This window comes from Hippoglossus stenolepis, chromosome 9 (genome assembly GCF_022539355.2).
Source record: "Hippoglossus stenolepis isolate QCI-W04-F060 chromosome 9, HSTE1.2, whole genome shotgun sequence".
In the NCBI taxonomy this organism is placed as follows: Eukaryota; Metazoa; Chordata; class Actinopteri; order Pleuronectiformes; family Pleuronectidae; genus Hippoglossus; species Hippoglossus stenolepis.
The window spans coordinates 22,618,114-22,636,152 of record NC_061491.1 but is presented as its reverse complement, the minus strand read 5'-3'; the positions used below and the strand labels follow the sequence as shown (position 1 = coordinate 22,636,152).

Here is an 18,039-nt window from a genome sequence, read left to right as displayed (position 1 = left end):
TTATACTGGGAAAATGAACAAATAATAGTTTTCTGATGCTATCGTGACAAACTCTTTAACTAAACTTTAACCTGGATCCTTTTTAGGTCACTTCCCCTGTCGTTTTTTTTAATGATTGATTAATGGAGAGCGAGCATGGCAACAAAAAGTACTACAAAAAAAAAAAACATATATAATTTGTGTTACAATGCTCTGAAAAAAATATTTTAGTGGGTAGTGTGACTATGATACCCGGAAGTTCATTTTCTGAAAATACAGCTGTACTTTCGAGTAGAATCACGAGTAGCTTGTTATGAGTAGTTTTATGAATTTTATATTATTTCATCGGCCTCTAGGTCTATGAGAGCGAGACAGACAAATAATGGCTCAACAGAACATAACATATACAAACTGGGCAGGAAAGCTCTTAAATGCTGCATCATAAGGAAAACCTGGACAAACCTTCAGCTCCTCAGTATCTTTACCATTTAAACATTCCTGCTGCTGATTGTTCTTCTCTCCTCTGGCTCCGGCCTCCAGGTAGGATCGGTCGTGGCCGTGGGTTGGATCCGCTCCAAGAAGGCGGTGGACTGGCGCCTCTTCAGGAACATCTTCCTGGCGTGGTTTGTCACGGTGCCGGTGGCCGGCCTGTTCAGCGCCGCCGTCATGGCCCTGTTCGTCTACGGAATCCTGCCCTTCGTCTGAGGGCGCACGGCTGGGAGGGATAACACAGGAGGAAAGAATCAGAGAGAGAGAGAGGGAGACTACAAATCATAGCTGGAGTGTCGGGGGTACAGAGAAAAGAGGAAGGAAGCGGAGAGGGTGACGACGAGGAGAAGGAAGAGAGAGGGAGGGAGCTGCAGAGGTTCACACATGGACTTGGTTGTACTGTGGATGTGAGGAGGGTTGGTTCACCTGCTTCCTGGCTCCAGAGTCCAGAGATCTTTGCGACTCATTTGAGTTTCTGATCGCTTTTTATTTATTCTCTTTTCCGGGTGCAACCGTTGCGTTGACCGAACCATTCAATCTGCTGTACATAAGATTTCCAGTAACTTTTAACAGGAATTATTACAGGAATTATAGTTACTGGGGAAACGGTGTCCCTTTCTGTCTCTTTCTTTAAAAAACCTAGACTGCAAACGACTAAAAATGATCAAAACCAGCTAATTCTGCACAACTCAAGTGACAAACATGCCTGCAGTGAAACTATACCCCTCGAGGTAGCTTAGGCAGTCAAGTGCTTACTATTCCAAAATGCCAGGAAAAAAAATCTGTACATATTGTTGTTATTGGATGGAGTGTGATTTATTGTATTGCAGCTTGCTTTAAAATTCAAAAAAATGAAATGAAAAGATGTGCGTGGTCAACCAACCCATCCGTCATCTCACTGTTAACACGCTCGCCAGGTACAACTGGGGCCAAACGGAAAAGGACGCCTCAGAGAGGAGGGGGGTGGTGGGACTGTCGCTCTGCTTTCTTATTTTCCACGATACCATAGAAACCTGATTTGCTAAAGAGTTGATTTTTTTTTTTGGGGGTCAAAAGCTCCTGTATGTTTTTAGAGATGGATCTCGTATTTTTTAATGATGTATTATACTGTAATTTGTACTGTAAATACTGTCCTTGAAAGAGTTTTGGGGGCGGAATTGGGGATCATGGTTTGTATTTAATGTCGTAGGGTGGGGGTTTGGGGGCTTTGCACCTCTTCATGATGTCATATTCAAGAGTATGTTTCATCCCAGACACGCACAGTAGAGTACACACACACTCATGAACACACACGTGACAGGCTGCTGTTTTTTTCTTCCCGTGGTTGGCGGAAGTATGTTTCCTGAATGGGAAAACGGTATTTAAATGAATCAACCGAATCCGTCCTCAAAGTGGAGAAATGCCGTTTGCGTTTGATTTGATCTCATCGGTTAATTCATCAGTACTGACAGAAAGTTCTTTAAAAAAGCCCTTGAGAAAATGTGCAGCAGCACCAAGCCAAAGCAAGCTGCGTTGTCGCCAATTTAAAGTAGAATAATTTAAAGGTCTAAGTGCAGCAGAAGCCAAAATATTGAAATATAAAAAATGAGGCAAATATCAACTGAAATGTTCACATATCTGCATCTGTTTGCCTTTTTATTTTCATACATTATCAGTTACTGGAGTCATTTCCCTCACGTTGAAGGCTCCCTGCCAAGATCTGTCCGTCGTGTCCGTTTCCCCCCGAACCTCAGATCTGAGGTGCGTCCGTCAAGATGCCTCCAGAAGTTAAAGCCTTGCTGTGTCATATCAAACACACACACAAATAAAGGCAAACTGTTGTTAGGTTATGTCTCAGCCAGTTAGACAGAGGTGGAGGAAAATGGGATTCAACCCCAGCCACACCTGTAGCTCCTCAAAATGGGCCGGTGCTGTGTTTTTGAAGCGTAGACGCGTTCGGCTTATTGATCACCTGTGTTTCAATCCAAGTGCTAAAGGTTAGCGAGACATCATGGGGTCAAGTTGAGGGCTGGACGCGGAAAAGAACCTCTGGTGTCACTAAAACATCACATGACTTTTTGTCTGAGGATCGTGATGTTTGAATAAGGTGGTACCGGGGGGTTAGTACTGATCATCACCAGCTTTTTAACGGGGGTCACCTGACCTGCAGACGAACAAAGTCGAAAGCGTTTTTTTATTTGAACAAACTCGATGCCAGGTGTTGCAAGTTCTTTTTGTTCTTGTGGTGTGTTTCCTAATTTCATTTTTTTTGTTTGTTTTGTTTTTCTCTCTCATGAACAAATCTATGCTTAAGTAACCACTTGCCTTGTAACTTTGTGTTTAACTTTGTGCAGATACGGTCAAAAATAATTAAGTACTGTGGTGTTTACATCGTAACCATATTGTAGAGTATCTGAAGAAGATAAAAAAAAAAACTGTTGCCTAATGATGCCAATGAAAGACAAACTATTAACCATGAATTTTTAAGTGCAAGTAAAAAAAACGAAATAACCTGAAGTGTCTAGAGAGAAAGAGAGCAAAGAGCAAGCGTGCACACGATGACCTGTTTTCCGTTCTTTGTCGTAGTAGTAGCGCTCATCATGATCCCTGTCACTTTACACTGCTACTACAATGTGTTAACTCTACATGTAATGGGTGCAATTCAGTAATGAAGAGAATAACTAGAGAAATTTCATCAAGACTATATATTTTTCTACCATATCTGAGTTTTAACCTGAGCGAGCTTCCAGACACTTTGGAGGACACACTGTGGGGTCGACGGGGAAACTGCTGAACAGGGACTGGTTCACAGCGACGATGACAGACGGTCTTATTACAGGGTGTCTCACCTTGCCGGTGCCATGCCACACACTCCCTCCGAGCCCGGTGTGTTCTTGTAACATGTAGATTGACGTGTCGGTTGCCAGTAGATCAGATTTTTAAATTACCATTTTTATTTTTGAATTTTAGATGAAAACACTTTGTAATTTTGTTTCCCTATACCGCTTGGATCCGAGCTGTGGGAGCAGGACGGCACCTTGATAAAACCGGGACGACTGCTCGCTGAAGGCGAAATCTATCGAATCAGAATCTGTGTAGCTGAGAAATCTGAAAACGTGAAGGAAAACTGGACTGTGAGGACATTTGTCTCCTTGTTTTGGCAGATTATGACTTTTGAAGCTCTTTACTATTACAGGCCGTGTGTTACAGAGGGGGCCGCACGGAGCGGGTGTGTCCACATTCAAGCGTTTTAAACCAATTTCATGATGCACAAATATACGTGTTAGTAAATGTGCTAAATGTGCGGAAGCTCACAGAAGCACAGAGCCAACACTCTGGAACTGAACAAGAGTTTTTGTTGTGCAAGAACTCAACTTTTAATCTGTAAAATGGAGATTTTGTCATTTGGTTTTTCTCCTGCTTTATTTGATGAATAAATGTCAAATGTAAACTTAAAATGGTGGAAAATTTACCCCTGATTTGATTAAGAAAGGTCATCCAGACATGACCACAGTTAACGATCAGTAAGTTACAATTTCTAAAATCCTACATGACCCTCCAGGTTAGCTTCTGATCCGCTAGATGGTAACGACTAGCCTACAACTCCCATGAGTCTTAGCAGTTAAACTAATAGTAGCAGCTGTTGTTCAAAGTTCAAATGTCCAAATGTAATTTGAAAAGAAAACCCCAGTAAACCTCTTTCAATGTTTTATAAAACTATGCATTTTCTGACCGAGGCAAATGGAAGTTGCTCTTCCGATGAAATGGAGACTGAATAATTGGATCATGAGGTGTATTTCTTTATGAATTGGGCTCCGCCAACTCACCTCAGATGATCTGGTTTGTGCATCTTCACCACGCTCCGCAGGTCCCCTCTGTATCACCATCATCTTTTGTTCTTCCGTGCATTCTCAGTCCTGATAGGCCGAAAGGGATGCACTGCTCAAGATGGGGAGGGGAAAGTGAAACACGCCCTCTGGTGGCAGCGTCAAGTGTCGTGGACAGAAATGATCAAAATTGGCTTTGAATTCATTTCAAGCAGGTCACTGTTTTTGTCTCACCTTATCCATCTCTTTGTCCAGCAGAGACAAAAACGCAAACATGTAAATATTTCGCTAAACTACAAAACGTGTGTTAGCTTTATGCAAAAAATGTTTGCTCACGAAGACAATGTTTTCAAGGCCTTTAAATGTCAGACCTTACTGATGCTAATTATTTAAATGACCTAAAACGTCCTCGATACAATTTAGTTTGCATTGTTTTAGCTCTGTAGTTAAATTTGTGATATCTAAAAACAATTGGTTTGACATGCACGCAGCCACTAGATGGCGTAGTCCGACACTTTCTCTCCCCGTAAGCGATTGACAGCATTTTAGACCAGTTTCAACCGATCAGTATAAATCAACCAGTGGTGTGGTGTGATTGCCATTGAGGGAGTTTCTGTGCTTCTTCTGCATTTATAACTGTTTTTGTCGACTTTTCTTGTAGAGAAAAACTAGAGGAACAGAATGTGCCATTTTCTTTCTCCCTGAATGCAATACAAGCTCTTTTCTCGTGAAGGCGCAACGACATCGCTGTCACTCTGTGGTCATGTAGCTCCACCTGCCCCGGTGTAATAGCGCCCCCTCCTGTTTGTGTGGAACTAGCACCACCTCACGGAGGCGGAGGGCCGTCAGCTCAGACCTTCATCTGGATGTGGCTGTCTCTTAGTTTTCTGGTCTGTTGTGTAATAGAATGTGCTCCTTGGCTGGCCTGCAGGCTTTACAGCGCCGTGTCGTCGTTTTACTGTTTACTGCTGTTTAACTGTCCGGTCCTTCAAAAAGTACAAGAAAAATAATGATAATAATAATAATAATAGATGAATAAAAAAAAAATCTAAAGAAACTGTAGCCTGCTTCTTCAAAATCTTAAAGCTCTTCTGATTTGCATATATCGTACTGTAATGTTTTATTTAAGATTTTAGTGAGAAAACAATGTCTGCATTTAAACTAAATTATGGGAATTAAAATTACAAAGAAAACCTAAAGTGCACCGAGTTGTGTCTTGCTTTTGTCGTCATGTTTGGGTTGAAGAGATGTTTGTGCCTGTTTTTAAAGTTTGAATTATCACATACTTCACCATGTGCACTACAGGAGCAGCAAGATGATGTCATAAAGTCACATGACAACATACACAACAAAAGTCTGAGACCACTTCACATTCACGAGATTAATAAAGTGAGCTCAGAGTCTCACTGTGTATGTGTCATATGTTCACATAGGGGAAGACAAAGAAAAGATTAGTCACAATTTTCCCAGTTACTTTTTAAATAAACTTTTCTTTTGAATAAGAAGCCTCACAATAGTGCTGATGTGTACTTTATACTTTTTATTATTAAAATCATTTTTCTTACATCCACAAAATCTGTAGCATATTAATTATGGTTAAGTCAACTCAGGTCAAGAGAGTGTTTGACAAATGTGATACATTTCAATAAGATTTATTTAACTCATTTTCTTATTGAACTTTTTTCTTCCACTCCACTTGGTTCTGTGTTTTCTCCATATGTTCAAGAAGTGTCCAGTTCTACAGTGTTGGGAACAGGTAAAGTATAAAGAATACAGAAATAAAGTATTAAGACTGTTGGGTGTGTTTTTGGTAAATTTAAATGAAATACTGGATATGAGATTGAAGTACCAATTCTCAGCTGTGGTTTGAGTAGGTTCACATCAATATAAAGACAATTGCTTCATACAACTTTAAACTTGTATTACATAAATGGCAGGGGTTCAAAGGTCAAAGACACTCGGCTACTGAATTTAATAAAGTTGACAAACGTTACGTAACATCAGAGCGTGATAACAAGCTGACAAAAGCAATAAAGTGCCGTTTCGATCTGAAACAGTGTCACCACTCTGTGTGTTGTGTTGTTCAACAGAGGGTAGAACCTTGTCCATTGTTTTGATTTTAAATCTTTAAAATAATCAAATGTTTATGTTCTAGGTCGTGTAAAGATGTAATTACAGATTTTTTTAAATCCTGATGTCAAACTTAGTATTCGCCTCAAAAATCCTTTATCAACCAGGCTTTACTTCTATGTTTTTTTATTTCCTATCCTTTTCTTCATTAAACTGTTAAATACTCCTCCATGGCTCTATAGACTTATTTCAATAAGAATTTAATATATAAGAATTATCTGTTTTTAGTTTGCTATCATACTACCAGCCTCATTACTGAAATATATAGTTATGTTTGGTGATGTAAACTCTTAACTGAGATTAATTTGGTTTTGTAACTGCTTTGCTGTGATTTGTGATCGTGCCCTGAAGCATCTCGTGTCGTGGTCGTGTCTTTGCCTGTTTCCTCCCACTTTGCATGTATTTGGTTTCCCACGGCAACCGAGCTCTTTAAAGACTGAAAGAATCTGTCAGATCTTTTCAGGCCGCCGTTATTTAGGGGTTTCAGCCGAGATAGTAATTCAGTGACTTGGCGCAGATTGAACTTTAAGTTCCCAGAGCTGAGGCCGTGTTTAACCGAGTTGAACATAAAGAGTCTGTACAACAAGGCTGAGAGATGTTGGTTTGATGCTGACATGTAACAAGTGACACCATTTACACTCATGGGATAAACGGTTTCCTTTTCATGATGGTTGCTGCAGAGTTTCAGGAGAGACCCTTTGTGAAAAGCGTCTGTTGATCTTGGATTCTTCATTTGTGCTCCTGGTGTTATTCTTATGAAAGTCCTCCAGCTGTGAGCGTGTGTAGCTCCTGCACATAAAGAAAAGTCTGATCATGGAAGAGGCCTGATGTCCACTTCGCCCACCACTTTGTGACTTCAGCTTCTCTTTAAGATTGAGGTAAGTAGTGTGAGCATGTTGGGATGAAACAATGAGTCGATTACTTGACTGTACATCATTTACAATTATTTGGCTTATTTTTTCATGTAAAAAAAGTCCGAACCATTCGGTGTCACTGAGCAAGACTGCCCCTGACGGCTGTGGTGTGGTTGTGTGATTGAAAAGTGCTGTACATAGATTCACTATGAATCTTCTTACACTTTGAGTGGTCATCAACTATACACAGAACATTTGACATCTTTAGGACGTGAACTAAGTGGTTATATTCTTCAGGCTTCAGTACAGTTGGGTGTCATCTGCGTAACAAGTTCTCCTTCTGCTACACCGACATGCGTGAGGAGCTGACAAGACTAACTGAGATTGACCTGTAAGATCAGCATTTATTTTCTTTAACCAGATGCCGTACATGCTCGCTAGTAGGGTAGCAACGGAGAGAGAGGAAAAAATAACCAAAAGTAAGAACACAAACCGGAGAGCAGGATTTGGGTTAGTTCATTTCCATCCAAAACATTTTTATTGTCCTCCAAACTGAAAGGTTTACCCTGTCATTTGGCCTGTTCGCTCAGCCAAAAACATACATTGCATTTCTTCAGGTAGCAGTGGAGGCATACAAAGATCTTTTTTTTATTTTTTTTTGACTGAGAAATGAATGGAAAGAGAAATACAGGATTCTCTCCTTCAAGTCACATTATGAGTAATCTTTGCATTCAAGAGTAATGGAGAGAAGATTAATTTCAGATCACGGGAAGCTTGAGAAAGTAGCATCTGGTCTTCCGTCAAAGAGAGAGAGAGAGAGAGAGAGAGACAGAGTGGGGGGGGGGGACAAAACAAAAAAAAACAACCGTACGAAGACCAGGGTGTCTGTGTTTGTTCCAAGTTAGAAAAGGACTGAAAATGGTCTCGCTGAAGACACCGTTTCATCTCCGTCTGCCTCCGAGTTGTGTGTTGCCTTTACGTAGAGCATCTGTAGTGTACACAGGTGGACACTGGATATGCGATTCAAAACCAAAGTGCCCACAGTCGATATAAAGCAAGGTCACATGACCCAAAACAAGTGATGTCACATAAGGGGGAGGGGTTGAGACTGGACATGAATGCAACCAGAATGCGGTCCTCAGTCTGTTTGTGTGTGGGTGTGGTGTGTGTGTGTTGGTGCAGAAGTGCCAGTGATGCGGCACTCAGCACCGTTAATTTACAGTTACTCGGGTGTCTGAACGAAAGAGAACGACCTCCCCGTCTGGTGACTGTGCAGTTAAAAACGGGCACATGGTGATTTAAGCTCATGCTTAAGTTGTGGTAATCCATCCAAGCACTTCTTTAATTCATAACTATAAATACACAGCAGCGTTTTTTTACCGGAGAGGTTTCAGTCTGCCTTCTCTCCGTGGGTGAGTGTGTGTGACGTGTTTGTCTCTTAAAACGGCTAACTACGTTTTGCTCATCTGCTAGAGGAAACACGGGTTATGTGGAATTGATTATCAACTTTCATATAGATTTTTCTATAATATATTTATATAGTTATTTTTCCTTTCTCTCACGCACCCACCACGCTTGCTTGCTTTCACATTCTCTCGTCTCACTACTTTTATTCAACGTACACAACTTAATAAACATGGGGGTCGAGTGGGGAGCGACAGAGCTGAAATGACAATCACTGAGAAAAAAAAATAATAAAACAAAGCCCAAAAAAAAAACTGCAGTCTTTTTTTGTCATCCATTGGCAGTTGGACCGACTCCGCAGTCAGCCAGTTTCAATGGTGGTTTGAGGGGAGGGAGTGGCCATGTCATCAAAGGGGCGGGGCGGGCGGCTCTTTCTTCGTTGGGGCTGTTTTAGGCGTCGTTTTCGTTGTCTTGGTAGTTGGGGTTGACTCCTTAAGGTTGAGGTTCTCCAGTGCCACGTCCAAGGTCATGACCTCAACACAGCCCATGGCCTCGAAGTCAGCGAAATTCCGCAACGTGCCGTGACAGTTGTCCTCGTCCTCGGAGGCCGACCCGTCCTCGTCAGGCAGCAGCGTGGACAGCAGCAGCTCCGCCACAAACAGGCTCCTGTCGGCCCACTGGGCCTCGCACGCCTGCCGCTCGGCCTCAGACAGCCGTGGTTCGCTCAGCCTGGGGGAGAAAGAGTCAACATGTTAAAACTGAGAGGAAGCAGGTAAATGATCATGATAGTGGAGATTTAAAAGAACAGTTTTAATTTAGTATAGGTCAAACATCTAAATAAAAAAAAAAACAGACATTTGCGAGGAGCAGGAATTTAAAATGAAGAACAAGACATTTAAAGTAGATGCAGAAAATAAAAGCGATAGTCTCACCTGCTGAGTAGAAACTGGGAGCTATGTGCAGTATGCTGTGCGTTCGACTCAGGCGGACCCGGGTTGGGACTGGGGTTGGTGTTGTGGTTGGCGCTTGAGTTAGGGTTTGTGGCGGCTGAATTAGTATTGAGGATTGCATTGGCTCTGCCTCCGCCCCTGGTGGCGTTCCGGGCCGTCTCCAGCTGCTGACGCGCCGCCTGGGCCTGCTGGCGCTCCAACTGGAGTTGCATCTGAAGCTGTTGGAGCTGTGAGGCTGAGGGGCCCGAGCTCAGCTGGCCGCCCGCCGAACGCCGCACCCCTGACAACTGGGACAGAAGCTCTGGAGGAACAGGATGGAGAGGAGATGTCAGATATGATCATAAAGTAGGTCGCCCAGTTAACCAGACGGCTCTGAAGAAAACCCAATTTTAATCAAATAATATGAAGTTAATGCGTACAATTGTTCACATTGTTGTTCCCTAAAAACCTGCAATTCCCGAGTCACAGAACTGTAACCCGAGCAATGGTCTAGAGGAGCCGCCGATATTGTCTGATCTTTAATAACACTATGGCACAAGAGACAGTATGTACAGTACAGTGTGTGCAGTATGTACAGAATGATAAGATCAGTGAGGTTTTCAGTCTAAAACTGGTCAGATCAGCTGAATCCACAGCCCCTGCAGGTATCACAGGTCGTTCAGGAGGAGGTTGAGCCCTGTTTGTGAGGCGGACTGAACGAGGACCCTCATTACAGCACAGCTGGAGCTGACATGGTGAATGCCTGGCACTGAAGCGGATTGAAATTGGGAACAGTATAAACAAGAAAGTGCCACATCAACAAGTCTGCCCACATATTACTGTATCATCCTCAGCATGTTAAAGTTCACACTGAAACGTGTTAGAAAAATACTAAATGTGTCCACGTGTCTGATTCTCCCAGAAACGCTGCTCATTCACTTTGAATGTGGTGACGTCATGCGTTGGAGAAATGCCTACACCCATCTTCGAACTTCTATCTCAACTACACACCTCTTAAATTGTGAGTGTATCTTGAACGATTTGATACCGTGCTGGTGACAAAATCTGTCTGTGCCGACACCAAGAAGGATTCAGGTTTTTTGCCTGACCTACATCAGGCTTCACAGCTTATTGTTCTGCCCCAGGGGGACTGTGAACTACACATGTCAGCATGAGTTCACCATGTAACCGTGTCTTTCCCTCTGACTGTGTGTGAGTGCTGTGTGACTGACCTGCTATGGGGTCCATGGCCTCTCTGCTGTAGTTGGAGCTCTGTGAGGAGCTCTGACTAGTGGAGAGCCCCCCTGTGGTGCTGCTGGTGAAGTGCATGTTCGACCTGCGGGCTCGTGGACCCCCCAGCCCGCGCCCTGGGTGAAACATCCTCCTCACATGCCGCACGCCACTGGATTCATCGTGAAGCAGCCATTAAGGAACATATCAGGAACATCAAGCTACTACCATACTAATGACTACATGATTTCTTAAATAACGCTTTGTCTTTATATTTTGAATTTTTGCTCATAGCCTAAATTTGTTTGAGATCAAAAAGTCAACAAAATGACTGAATTCACTCAGGACTTCAGAAGCAGCTTCTAACATATTTGCATGATGCTCTCATGTCACCATGAACTCAAAGCTATTTAACAATTTAAATATATGTTTGCATATTTTTCTTCTCCACCACATGTTTTTAAATATCCAGTATATGAGTACATCAATAGATCGGCAGTCCTCGTCCAGAGTATTTCAGCTGGTTCCCAACAGACAAAACCATGTAACGTCATTTTAACCCTTGATACAGTTAAATAAATAACTAAATGTAATCCTCACTACATTAGCGAACCCCTCTTGAGAAGTTTTCCTCTCTCTTTTTCAAGAAATCTGTAGATGGAAGCTCACTAACATACATTTAGGTAAATACCTGCATAAACTCTGCTGAGTCACATGCGAATGTGTGATCGCTATAATAAACCCAATCTTGTGTTTTTGTCTTCACTGTTTACATTGTTTGCCGCCTTCACTTTCCTTGGCACATAACTACTTTTTGAGCCCCCAACTGTTAGTGCCTTCTGCATTTGGAAGAAGTGTGCGTCACCTCGCTGCAGTGATATTAGAAGGCCAGGTGGCAGGAGAGGAAAAACAATGCAAACACAACAATTCAGATTTTTTCCTGACATTTACACTCTATGGTATCCGTCAATACCAAAAAACAAACCTATAAAAATGTTCAAAACATTATCTTCCTACATTCAAAATCGGAACACTTGAAACGTTTGAAAACACAACATTCAACTGATGTTTAGAAACACTGAACATCACATTTAATCTTTGATTTAATTTACCACTACTTCTCATGGCTTTTTTCAGGAGACCCACTTCCAAAGGACCAGAGAACAAAGAACAACACAAGCAGGTTTGAAGGAAAACCTGAAGCTGAGTGCACTTGGCCTCCACTTTGCACCAAACCAGCGACAAACAGCGCGTAACTAACCCATCAATCTGACTGAAGCCCACTTACTTGATTATGTCACAGTAGCTTGAGTCACATATTAATTCAAAGCACCAGAACAGCCAAGAAATCGTTACGGCACATATCTTGATATTTTCCCTCATTTATGTTCGCCCACCGTGGTCATTTGGGGAATGAACACAGGGCGCTTTAATGTTATTAGCAAAATGTCAACAAATGTCAGTTGCAGTGAACAGCTGCCCCCATGGTGTGCTAATCTATAAACTGACAAAGCAACATGAATAACTCAAACAGCGTCGGTTCTGTCATGTAGCATAATCGCAATTATCAGAATAGTTTCCACAAAGAAACAATATTTGTTTCTCTTTGTGCAACAGACTGAAACACAAATTCAGGTTAATTACTTCCAACCAGGTTATGATGGTATCTGCGGTAGTGGGACTACTGCTTTAAAAGGATATCAAGTCTCTGGGTGCTCTGTGTTCAAGTGTGAGATGAGCAGCAAAGTCATCCGTCACATGATTCGGGTCGCCACCTGGCAGCGCTGCACATATGGGGCAGATCTAGAGGACAGGAAGTGAGGGAGAGAGAGTGTGCAAGCATACAAGTCATTATCAACACACTCCACTGCACATTCAACATTGGCCAGTTGGTGCTGCGTCGTTTGGAGCAAACACTCATGTGGGTGCATTTCTGCAAAACAAATTCTGTGGTTAAACATGAAAAGCTGCGGTTCTGTGACGAGTGTGTCTAAGCTCCGACTGATGTGAAGTGATGTTGGAGGCACAGATTGATTTGATGTGTTTGACAGTTTATGAATAAGATAGAAAATATGAGCTGTAAAAAAAAACATCATGTGAGTTTTCATTTAAAAGGCTGAAAGTAGGATTTTTCTGCTGCAGTAGGAGACGAGTAGTTATTCATCCTCAGACATTAATGGACTTGTCTTTTACTCATGAATTATGACTCACTGAAAACACCTTTACTACATAGCTTCAGGTTATTTAACATGAGTTATTACTGACGACTTAAGGACCACAGAAGTGGATATTAAATCATTTCACTGAACAGCATTTTCTTATTTTTTTTAAATCGGAGGCATGCGAGGAGAGCCCCAACACAAATGTAAATGTTTCCAGGTGTGGAGGCTTCATCGGAGGCTTCATCGGAGGCTGTGTGTGCGGCTCCAGCATCAACTTACCACTTCTGTGGAGGTCTCTGTGTGCTCTGCAGCCACGTGCTCCTGCAGGGAGATCTCCGTGTAGCCCATTCTGCCGCAGTAGGGACATGTGAAGGCCTGGGGCTGCTCCACTGAAAACGCTTCCCCTCCGTAGTACAAGTCTGAGGAGAATCGAGGGGCATTTAGTCTAAATACAACAGCAAGTGTCATCTGCATGACAATTACAGGTGCAGGGATTTGAAATGATTCTCCGACATACAATCAAAAGGTTATCAAAGCTGCCACAGAATCATGGGCGTTTTCAAACATGAGCTTCGGATAATATCCAGACAATTGGGTCTGGACACTCTCTGGAGTTTGCCTTTCACATTTGAACAAAGCAGCAGGAGATTATCCGGGTGAGAAGTGTTCACAACCACAGGAGCATTTCTGAGGGATTCAGGATGGGGTGGCGCCTGGGTAGACTCTGCAGGAAGCAGGACATAATGTATAAATTCAGCTGTGGAAAATCGCATCTTTTTTTTTTTACAGCACACCAACACTGGTATTAGTTCTTGTCACCAAAATCTCTCGAATCTCGTTGTCTTTCCAGGTTTACATCTTCTTTGGCGCCTTCTACGTGTTTGCTTCCTCTTTTTCATCCTGAGATATTTGTATGCTTTTTGTTTTTTGCAGTTTTGTGTGTTCGAAACGTCATCAACTGGAAAAAACTCAATAGAATGTCGGGCGTATTCAACATTAACACAACATTAATTAACATTGTCGTGTTAAAGCCCATTTGAAGGAGAATACATTTCAACTGGTTCAATTCAGGTTAGCTTCAGATAGGATTCTCATGCCAGTTTATCTCAACATCAAAACAATAGAATTTTTTCAGTTCCAACATCAAACCGAGGTGTGTGTGTAAATACTGGGATCTGCAAACTAAAAAATACATAAAAACACAACTGCGAAAACAAGGACTTTCCTTGTGAGTTTGCACTGTCTGTTGTGTTTTCAGTAACGTTTTTTTTTCTAACACACTGGAAAACGGCATGTCCAATGTGTGAAAGGTTAAACAGCGAAATATCACACAGTACCAAGGCATAAAAACACAATCATTCAAAAGCAAGACTATTTGTACACAATCAAAATGATCTGAGATAATACCACTCCATACAGATTAAATATTAATAGCAAGTGAACTCATCCCCACCACTACATTCATGGAGCGATAAAACAAACCCAGAGGCACAATCCCAAATACTCCTCAGACTGTCAAGTTCAAATGAATCACTGCTCAGCCAGTTGAAGGCAAACGTCCTGTCAGAAAACACACGCAGGTGCCAACAGAAGATAACCTCAACTGGAACTGATTTATTAAAGCCACTGAGTCCTCCAAAGTATTAGGCGTTTACCATAATTATGAAATGACCAGAATCAACATGACTTGTTTACATATTATTGAAAAAGTATTATAAAGAACCAAATTTGAAAAAAAAAAAACTAACAATTTTTAAAGTGCCAAGGAGGTTTTGTTTAAACCTGGGTCTATTGGTTTGTTTGTGTGTGTAATTGTTAACAGGATTATGCAAAAACTACAAAACCAAGTTCCACAAAACTTGGTGGAGGGATGAGGCCTGGGTCTGAGAAGAACCCATTGAATGTAGGTGCAGATGCAAATTAACAGGCAGATATTGATCTTTCTTTAACTTTGTTTATGTAGACAATTAACTAATTTACGTTACCAGAACATTTAATTTTTTCTTTTAAATTTTTGCTATAAGACCGAGACAATCGTGGTAAGGATTGTTCAGCCATGGCAAAGGTATGCGCTCTACCGAGTGCCAGTCTAGGTCCCTTTGTTATCATCATTCTGCCACAACAGTCTTTACACTGGTCTACTGCCCGTTGCACTACTCGAATGAACAGCCCACTGTCTTAAGATGAAGGGAAACATTTTCTAATAGTTCAGTGTTGATTATATTTGACTCACAAGTGACTCTGAGAATCAGTTGATAGATACTGGGTGTTTGGTTTGTAGTTAATTGTAGAGCTGAACTTTAGAGATGCAGCAAATGTTCCTACATTGTGCTCAACATCTGTATTTACTTGTTGTCAATTGGTTATCAACATCTGTCTATAGCCGGATAGGCACAAACCAACTTTATCGATCACAACATAAAATATGTTAACATTGGATAACAGACATCCCATATGGACACATAGGCACTGTACCGATAATTAGCCTGAGGTGAATATCAAGTGTACTCACCAAAGTCAACTCGGGTTAATATACACTGCATGGGATGCTCTGTGGTGTGTCTGGTTGTCGTCGCACCACTCTCGTAGCACGATGCGCACAGATCATAGTCGTAGCAAATTAAACATTTGTATCGTCGACCTCTGAAGTTGCCTTTTAAACATGCATCACAGCTCACACCTGAGGGACCAAAGAGAAGAAGGGACAAGGGGGAAAGCAGAAAACAGGAGTTAGATGTTAAATGTATATATTTTAACTTAGGGTTGATAAAGCCCAGCATATCTAACAAGTTATTAAGTGATTCTAAAATATAGTTTCATAGGTTTTAGATTTTCTATACATGTAGAGGATATAAACAAATCACTTGCAACAATCTATTATGTCTCATGTGTTCATAAGCATTATGTTTGAAGTCCCGATGAAGGTTCTCTTAAAAAGTTCAGACAAATATTAACTGAGAAATGTATTCTTATACTAAGTCAATGAATTTCAATGAAAATTAGGTTCAAGTTTCTACTTAATACAACATGTTATTTTTCAAAACATACCTATTGAAGAATTATAAAGATGCAACAACTATAAAGACTAACAGTGGTGAAAAGGGGAGTTTTAATTGTAAGAAATAAAGGATTGGGTTCGATTTCCAGCCAAAGGCCAAACAAATCATTCAAATCCTTTGCATTTGTCTATGTTGAGTTTGTTGCTTCCCATTTCGGTGCTGGAACAAACCAGATCACTATTGGCTGAAACGAACACCTGCCAAATCCAAAGCAATCTCCCAAAGACCCTCAGGTATAAATAAGACATCCGTGTACAGAAATGTTGAGCTTTGACTGAGGCTACCACAGAAGGGGATTTAACTCTACCTGCAGTGCCGTAGGTAGCGTATAGGAGAGCAATATACTCTCAAGTGTTTAGAGTGCATTTGTTGGAACATGGGTGATGTGAATCGAAAATCTGTTGTTCAATTGTAACACAATAAGAAGGATATGTCCTAAAAAATTGTATGTGTCCTTTAACTCAGGACTAACCACTAGACTTATCGACCAGTGCCTGTTTAATTTAACCTTTTAACCACACTCATAACACCCAGATCGTCCACATCATCATCACTAAATACATGTGAACACCATGTACGACAGGTTTCACCTTATGTGTCCCATGAGGTAAACAGGACCCTCTGTCTTCCAGTGCCTGCATGTTCTGAGATTGACTAGGACAGCCTCAGTGTAATGTATGACACCAAGCTGTCTAAACTCCCTCATATTTCCATTCATAGCTAGGAAGCTGTGAAAACTCAGAGTGAACCGGATCCAGCTGAGAAGCCGCTGACAACGCGATGCTGCAGAAACCACTTGATGTGGATCCTCACACTGGATCCTGACAGATGAATCACTGGATCCTCACACTGGATCCTGACAGATGAATCACTGGATCCTGACTGGATCCTCACAGATAAATAATTGGTACTTCACTGGATCCTTACAGATGATTAACTGTATCCTCACTGATAAATAACTGGATCCTAACTGATAAATAACTGGATCCTTAATGATAAATAACTGGATCATTAATGATAAATAACTGGATCCTTAATGATAAATAACTGGATCCTCACTGGCACTAAAGTTGACAACAACACACACAGAGGCCGCCCGGGCCTGACTCACCTTCGCTGCTGAAACACGCAAACAAATACACCCAGCTGTCGTTAGCTCGGCTGCTAGCTCACAGGCTAATCAGCTGCGGTGGACTTTACCTAACTCCACTTTGCCAAATGTTCACCGACGTCTGCTTTGACACCGACATCGCAACTTCCAGTCCAGCAAGGTTGGCCACAAGGACGAGGTGAAATGTGGGTTTGCTAAACGTTGGCTCGGCAAAACTGGCCATCCACAGGCCAACGATAACCAGGAAGGAGGCTACAACTAGCTTAAATAGACGATGTGACAAGGTTCGATGCCGCGACGCCACCTGGAACCCGCTGCTCGCGTCTGTTCTCGGCACTCCCCCCTTCACGTTAACCTACATTGCCCACCACCCAGCTAGCCCGCTAGCTAGCAGCGCGTAGCTGGCGTCCACTAGCCCCTGTTGTGCTGGTTGTGTATTTAATAAAACACACACGTCGACTGCAATGTGCGCGGTTGTCAGACACACGTTTGTGTGTCGTCCCCCCCGCGACACGAACCCCCGCTGCTAACGCCATGCTAACGCCGACGTTAGCAACGGCTGCAAAACAAGAAATTGTCGGCTAGCTCACGTTAGCCGCCGCTGCTCTGTCTTCGCTTCTTGCTTTTTATTTCTAAACGGCTAAATCCTGCCCGGCTCGGGCCCGGTGCTCGGGCGAGCTCTTACCCTCATGTCGGGACATCCTCCGGGCGGTAGCGCAGCCCCCTGCTCGGGCTCCGGGGCTCGCGGTGAAGAATAGTGTCGGTGAAGAGAAGAGAAGCCGGGGCTGCCTGGCTCTCCCTGGCCTCTTCCCTCATGAAGGATCCGGTCTGGCTCGCTGCCCCCCTCCGCCTCCTGCTGTGTCACTGTCCGGCGTGGTGCTGCTCG

At 42.4% G+C, this 18,039-nt stretch overlaps 2 protein-coding genes across 8 annotated transcripts in view; one reads left to right on the top strand and one right to left on the bottom strand.

The window, feature by feature from the left end:
• slc20a2 (solute carrier family 20 member 2) overlaps window positions 1–5,473 on the top strand; it is a 46,292-nt gene extending 40,819 nt beyond the window's left edge. For all 7 annotated transcript variants that reach the window (XM_047341199.1, XM_047341198.1, XM_047341200.1 and 4 more), the window contains exon 11: window positions 520–5,473. In XM_047341199.1, the coding sequence (XP_047197155.1) occupies window positions 520–684 (165 nt within the window). In that variant the 3' untranslated portion in view covers window positions 685–5,473. The remainder of the gene's footprint in view (window positions 1–519) is intronic.
• Window positions 5,474–7,763: 2,290 nt separating this feature from the next.
• On the bottom strand, window positions 7,764–18,039 carry LOC118114887 (E3 ubiquitin-protein ligase KCMF1). Its single transcript, XM_035165623.2, has 7 exons — window positions 17,839–18,039; window positions 15,496–15,663; window positions 13,263–13,402; window positions 12,523–12,624; window positions 10,824–11,004; window positions 9,595–9,913; window positions 7,764–9,391 (listed from the first exon to the last, which is right to left on the bottom strand). Exons 1-7 carry the CDS (start codon window positions 17,852–17,854, stop codon window positions 9,070–9,072), a joined length of 1,248 nt encoding a protein of 415 aa, XP_035021514.1. The 5' UTR covers window positions 17,855–18,039; the 3' UTR covers window positions 7,764–9,069.